Below are 7783 nucleotides of genomic sequence, written 5' to 3'. Positions count from 1 at the left end.
GGCAAGCTTGTGGTTGAATTTTAAACCACTCCTCTTGACAAAATTGCTGCTTTTCTAATTATAAAAACGTTGTTCTAGCCTGATTTAGCCATTCCTTTACCACTTTTGACATGTGTTTGGGGTCATTGTCCTGTTGGAACACCCAACTGCGCCCAAGACCCAACATCCGGGCTGACAATTTTAGGTTGTCCTGAAGAATTTGGAGGTAATCCTCCTTTTTCATTGTCCCATTTAGTCTTTGTAAAGCACCAGTTCCATTAGGTTGTCCTGAAGAATATGTAGGTAATCCTCCTTTTTCATTGTCCCATTTTACTCTCTGTAAAGCACCAGTTCCATTGGCAGCAAAACTGGCCCAAAGCATAATACTACCACCACCATGCTTGACGGTAGGTGTGGTGTTCCTGGGATTAAAGGCCTCATCTTTTGTCCTCCAAACATTACTGGGTATCGTGGCCAAACATCAAAATTTTTGTTTCATCTGACATCACATGACCAAAAGTAAGATCTTCTGGAGGAAAGTTCTGTGGTCAGATGAAACAAAAAAATAGTTGTTTGGGCACAATACCCAGCAATATGTTTGAAGGAGAAAAGGTGAGGACTTTATTTCCAAGAACACTAAACCTACTTTCAAGCATGGTGGTTTTAGTATTATGCTCTGGGCCTGTTTTGCTGCAAAAGGAACTGGTGCTTTACAGAGAGTAAATGGGACAATGAAAAAGGAAGATTACCTCCGAATTCTTCAGGACAACCTAAAATTGTCAGCCGGGAGGTTGCGTCTTGGGCGCAGTTGGGTGTTCCAACAGGACAATGACCCCAAACACATGTCAAAAGCGGTAAAGGAATGGCTAAATCAGGCAAGAATTAAGGTTTTAGAATGGCCATCCCAAAGACCTGACTTAAACGTGTGGACAACAAGTCAATGTCAGAAAACCAACAAAATTAGCTGAACTGCACCAATTTTGTCAAGAGGAGTGGTCAGAAATTCAACTAAAAGCTTGCCAGAAGCTTGTGGATGGCGACCAAAAGTGTCTTATTGCAGTGAAACTTGCCAACGGACATGTAACCAAATATTTACATTGCTGTATGTATACTTTTGACCGAGAAGATTTGGTAACATTTTCAGTAGACCCATAATAAATTCATAAAAGAACCAAACTTCATGAATGTCTTTTGTGAACAACAGGTATGTGTGCTCCAATCACTCTATCACAAAAGAGTAGGAGTTCTAAATATTATTGTACGCTCAAGACAGCCATGACATTATGGTCTTTACAAGTGTATGTAAACTTTTGACCATGACTGTGTATATATATATATATATATATATATATATATATAAAAAAAGGGTTTCACGGTGGAAGAGGGGTTAGTGCATCTGCCTCACAATACGAAGGTCCTGAGTAGTCCTGGGTTCAATCCAGGGCTTGAGATCTTTCTGTGTAGAGTTTGCATGTCCTCCCCGTGAATGCGTGGGTTCCCTCCGGGTTTTCCGGCTTCCTCCCACCTCCAAAGACATGCACCTGGGGATAGGTTGATTGGCAACACTAAATTGGCCCTAGTGTGTGAATGTGAGTGTGAATGTTGTCTGTCTATCTGTGTTGGCCTTGCGATGAGGTGGCGACTTGTCCAGGGTGTACCCCGCCTTCCGCCCGGTTGTAACTTAGATAGGCACCAGCGCCCCCCACGACCCCAAAGGGAATAAGCTCTAGAAAATGGATGGATGGATATATGTACATTATATATATATATATATATATATATATATATATATATATATATATATATATATATATATATATATATATATATATATATATATGTATGTATATATATATAATATATATATATATATATATATATATATATATATATTGTCTTAAAAGTTTGAAGGTTTTTCTTTTTACTAAAATAGGACCTTTGCTGAGGCTAAAACCGATTATGTATGTTTAAATTGATTCTCATGAGGAACTCCGCTTTACTCTACGAACCTCTCGTATCGCGAACCATGTTCAAGAACCAATTTAGTTCGTATATTGAGGTTCCACTGTATTAGGACCAGAAAGAAAACAAAATAAGCAAGTATTTAAAATGTTTATATATATATATATATATATATATATATATATATATATATATATATATATATTAAAAGACTAAAAGTAACTTGTTTTTATTTTTTACCATAAAACAAATTAATTCTGAAAATAAAATGTTACTTTAAAGAGTAAACATCAAGAGAAATGTTGAAAACTTCCATTATGTCATCAAGTAAGGCCATTCAATTTTTGCTTAAAGAATTTCAGGTTGATAATAAACAAACCTAACAAAACATATTTTAGGTATCAATCACAATTAACAGAAGAAAAAAAGCTCACCAAAAATGGTGTACAGTGTTCCCATGAGGATGTCGTTGTCTTTTGATATTCTGGACACGAACAGATACGTTTCGGAGGCATTTCCCATCTGAAGAAAAACAAAAGAACAGAAACACAAAAGGATGAAGCAATGTAAAATGTTCATCCCCGGCCCTTTTTTTACATCAATTAAAAACACTATTTCATGAATTTGAACACTTAAACATCAATGGGACATAACTTACTGTGCAGATGCTTCAAACTGAAACATCATAATTGCATTTTTATTATTAAACATTTCGAAGAAATTGCTAAATTCTCTAGCTAAAGTTTCACTAAGTCCTTTAAAACAAGCTATGTTATGCTGACTGCATGGATTCAGTTTTATAACTTTGTCACACATAAACTGAATGAAATGCACGAAAAGGGAAGGCTTGATTGGCACTCTCACACATGAAGGAGTCTACTTCCCTCCTATAATCTGGAGCTCATGCATCGTCTCATCAATGAGCAGAGATGAGTGGAGGCTGAATTAAATTCCATCCAGCTACAAATAAATCATGTTGAGCATACCATGCAGCTAGCTGCATACACAGCATAGCCTGACATCAAATGTGTTATTTAAGGCTCAGGCAAGTTGCTGAGACAATCTTTGTGGACACATTTTTATGCGGTAATTAACATGATAATGTGGTCATAGTAGAGATGTCCAATAACGGCCTTTATACCGATATCCGATATTCCGATATTGTCCAACTCTTAATTACCGATTCCAATAACAACTGATACCGATATATACGGTGGTGGAATTAACACATTATTATGCCTAATTTTGTTGTGCTGCCCCGCTGCATGCATTAAACAATGTAACAAGGTTTTATAAAATAAATCAACTGAAGTTATGGAATAAAATGCCAACATGGCACTCCCATATTTATTATTGAAGTCACTGAGTGCATTATTTTTTTAACATGCCTCAAAACAGCAGCTTGGAATTTGGGACATGCTCTCGCTGAGAGAGCATGAGGAGTTTGAGGTGGGCGGGTTTTTTTTTTTTGGGGGGGGGGGGGAGGGGGGGTTGAAGTGTAGGCCGTAGCGGGGGGTGTATATTGTAGCGTCCTGGAAGAGTTAGTGTTACAAGGGGTTCTGGGTATGTGTTCTGTTGTGTTTATGTTGTGTTACGTTGCAGATGTTCTCCCAAAATGTATTTGTCATTCTTTTTTGGTGTGGGTACACAGTGTGAAGCACATTTGTAACAGTGTTAAAGTTGTTTATACGGTCACCATCAGTGTCATCTGTGTGGCTTTTGAACAAGTATGCTTTGCATTCACTTGTGTGTGTGAAAAGCCGTAGATATAATGTGATTGAGCCAGCCCGCAAAGGCAGTACCTTTAATGTTTATTGGCGCTCTGTACTTCTCCCTACACCCATGTACCACTCCGTACAGCGGCGTTTTAAAAAGTACCGATAATTTCCAATATTACATTTTAAAGCATTTATTGGTCGATAATATCGGCAGTCCGATATCATCGGACATCTCTAATTCATAGCATTGTTTTATTTAATTATTATCTCTACTTTAAGAGAGAGAAGAACGATAAGGGAGGTGGCATCACCTGGGGTGAGGTATGAAGTCACTTTTGGATAAACTCGTATTACCATACTCTCGAGAGATTATCTTTGAAAAGTAACCAGAAGTGAGGAAATTATTTCCATGTACAGACATTTAACTGTGGTCTGTGCACCTGAAAGGCATTATAAACTACAATGCCATACTGTAATACATATTGGAATTGTCTTTGCACATTTTGTCTTTGTACATTCTAAATACAAAACCCAAAACCAGTGAAGTTGGCACGTTATGCAAAGCGAAAAGCATTTATCAGCTACACCCAGAAACGCTGTAGGCTTCGCTGGGCCCGAGCTCATCTAAGATGGACTGATGCAAAGTGGAGACCCCGGAATGTTGAACAACTTAAACTGTACATCAAGCAAGAATGGGAAAAAATTCCACCTGAAAAGCTTCAAAAATCGTTCTCAGTTCCCAAACGTTTACTGGGTGTTGTTAAAAGGAAAGGCCATGTCACACAGTGGTAAAAATGCCTTTGTACCAACTTTTTGGCAATGTGTTGCTGCCATTAAATTCTAAGTTAATGATTATTTGCAAAAAAAGAAAAAGTTTCTCAGTTCTAACATTAAATATCTTGTGTTTGCAGTCTATTCAATTGAATATAAGTTGAAAAGGATTTTCAAATCATTGTATTCTGTTTTTATTTACGATTTACACAATGTGCCGACTTCACTGGTTTTGGTTTTGTACAAATCTAGACGTTATTTTAAATGATCCTGGTCATTTTGCCTACAATACAATACAATATAATACCAGTTATCCAGATCCTGTTAAAAATGTACAGCTCAAAAACCTATCACACATGCCATTAAACAATTCACGTGTCCAAAAAGCAGTAGGAAGAAGCCAAGCTTATTTGATGTAATACTAAAAGTTCGAGCACGATCTCATCTTGCCGATTGCATTATGCCGTATGTTCTGTCCCGAAATCAGCGTTCCAAAAACGCCAGCTTATTAGTAACCACAAAAACCATAAAAAGACTGCAGGCTCGAGAGTGTTTTTTTTATTTGGACTCCAGTACTCTAAAATGCCGTTTCGGCAATAATTACAGATGCTACCTCAGTAGAATCATTCAAGTCCCCCCCTTAAGACTCATTTATATACTCCAAATTTTGGAGAGACCTCTTTTTACACCAGCTGTTCTGCCACATTTCAGCACTGCAATGTTATATTAGTGATGCTCAAGTACATGTTGATAAAATACAATTATCGATGCAGAATGCCATACAAAGTTGTTTTTGTGACCACGGTGACCAATTTATTTATACTCAGCCCTCATGCTGACGAGCACGTTTAATGCAGGCAATTAGTTTTTTTTTTAGCATATGATATCAGCCAGTGAAATGAAAATAGCAACAATTTTCCAACAATGTTTTTAATTTTAAAGTCAATAAAACCTATTGATTGACTCACATTCATTGCATAGGATCAAAATGTATCAATCAATCATCAATCAATGTTTATTCATACAGCCCTAAATCACAAGTGTCTCAAAGGGCTGCACAAACCACTACGACATCCTCGGAAGAACCCACATAAGGGCAAGGAAAACACACACCCAGTGGGCAAGGAGAAATCACCCCCAGTGGGACGTCGGTGACAATGATGACTATGAGAACCTTGGAGAGTTCAATTTTAGGACTAGATAGAACAATTCCATGATACAAGATAACCTGAGTAGAGTGGAAATAATAGGCTACCTCCTTCCGCGCTGCCTCAGAGCGGTTGTGGTGTTAGACCTGGTTGGGTGGGATTGCAAGATGGGGGGCAGAGAGGAGGAAGGGTAATGGTTGTCAGCTTCATTGGGGTCATCAGGTGGGCACCCTCCTTCACCGGCGTTTCAATGATAGGCCCACGACACCTCCAGAGGGCTCATCGGCAACACCTGGCGTCCCAGGTGAGCCCCCTTCTGCTTTTAACCATTATGTGATGTAGGTCTTACTACATCCCCAGATGGTGTCTCTCCTCTTCATCCACAGCCACCGACTGGCTGTCTCTGCTGCTCCTGAGAGGGCTTTGATGGTGTTTCGCAGGGTTTGGCCTCGAACTTCGATGTCCTTAAGCAGCCTGATTGTTGTCTGGCCCACAAAACCTCTGCAGCCAACTTCCACTGGGCAGACCTTGGCTTTCCATCCATTCTGCTCAGCATCAGCTGCCAGTTCGGTGTACTTAAGGCTTTTGCGTTCGAATGCTTCCTCCACAGCAGCCTCCCAGGTAACCGTGAGTTCTATTATATACACAATACGCAGTGAGGAGGACCAGAGCAAAATGTCTGGTCTGAGGTTTGACATGGCTATCTCTGAAGGAAAGCAGAGCTTTTGATCAAGGTCCACCGCCATTTTCCAGTCACGAGCCCTTCCGAGCTGGCCTATGTCTGTTATATGGCCTTTGGTGGACTCTGCACCTTCTCGGATGAACTCTCTTGTGGCTGTAGGATGTACTTTTGGCGGGGGAAAGGCATTGATCTTCGCTCTTCTGGCCTCTAACGTGGCTGCTAGGCACTTCAGAACCTGGTTGTGCCGCCAGGTGTAGCGCCCTTGTGACAGACTTGTCTTGCAGCCAACGAGAATGTGTTTGAGGTTAGCTGGAGATGGACAGAGGGGGCATGTAGGGTCCTCTCCATACCACTGTTTGAGGTTGGAGGGGGAGGGAAGGACATCATAAGTGGAGCGTAAGATGAAGCTGATGTGAACTGCCTCCATGCCCAACAGCTCCCTCCATGAGAGCCTTCTCCTCTCGACTCCTTCCCAGCTCATAAATGATAAATGGGTTGTACTTGTATAGCGCTTTTCTACCTTCAAGGTACTCAAAGCGCTTTGACACTACTTCCACATTTACCCATTCACACACACATTCACACACTGATGGAGGGAGCTGCCATGCAAGGCGCCAACCAGCACCCATCAGGAGCAAGGGTGAAGTGTCTTGCTCAGGACACAACGGACGTGACGAGGTTGGTACTAGTTGGGAATTGAACCAGGGACGCTCGGGTTGCACACGGCCACTCTCCCACTGCGCCACGCCGTCCCCGTCCACTGTCCTTGCTTAACTTGTGAGATAGCCTTTGCACATCTTGCCGCCTGCTCATGCTGACGTACCTCCTTTACAACCAGCCGTCGTCGCTGAGCTGGAGCCGCATTATGCCACAACGGTCTGCTCTCACTAAGGCCAAGGCCTCCTCTTCCCTGCTGCACGAGGCCAATGATGTCTCTGTGCCTAAGATCCTCCTTTGCTTGCAGAGTAGCTGCCGCTGCCGTCCATTTCCTTCCGGTCACCAAGGTAGGAGCTGTTTGGGGAACGCAAGGGTCACGAGACTCTGTTAGCGTCATTTCCAGCCTTGCCTTTGCACACTTAAACTCCTCTACTAGGCTGGAAACAGGAAGCTCCAGAACACCTCTTCCATACAGTCTGATGTTACTGAAGCATTTGGGAAGACCCAGCCACTTCCTAGCAAATGCACTAACCATCCTCTCCAACTTTTCTACCTTTGTGGTTGGTACGTCATAGATGGTCAGAGGCCACAAAAGCCTGGGTAGCAACCCAAATTGGAGGCACCACAGCTTCAACCGGCCAGGGACCATGGTCTTATCGATGTTTTCAAGGCCAGTTATAGTATCCTGCTTGAGCTGGTCCACCTGCCCCGTGTCCTTGAGGGTGGCATGTTACCAACGCCCAAGACTCTTGACAGGCTTCTCAGACACTGTTGGTATAGCCTCCTCGCCCACACAGAATCGATGTTCCATCAGCTTCCCCTTCACCATGACTATGAGAACCTTGGAGAGGACCTAATATGTGGGC

The 7783-nt window shown here is 41.7% G+C and overlaps 1 protein-coding gene across 1 annotated transcript in view; it reads right to left on the bottom strand.

The window, feature by feature from the left end:
- Positions 1–7783, bottom strand: part of opn7b (opsin 7, group member b) — a 227969-nt gene that overhangs the window by 32604 nt on the left and 187582 nt on the right. The window contains exon 2 of the mRNA XM_061904395.1: positions 2376–2463. Within this exon, the coding sequence (XP_061760379.1) occupies positions 2376–2463 (88 nt within the window). The remainder of the gene's footprint in view (positions 1–2375; positions 2464–7783) is intronic.

This window comes from Nerophis ophidion, linkage group LG06 (genome assembly GCF_033978795.1).
Source record: "Nerophis ophidion isolate RoL-2023_Sa linkage group LG06, RoL_Noph_v1.0, whole genome shotgun sequence".
Taxonomy (NCBI): domain Eukaryota; kingdom Metazoa; phylum Chordata; class Actinopteri; order Syngnathiformes; family Syngnathidae; genus Nerophis; species Nerophis ophidion.
Note: the sequence above shows the minus strand (reverse complement) of the source record. Positions and strands in the feature narration are given on the sequence as shown.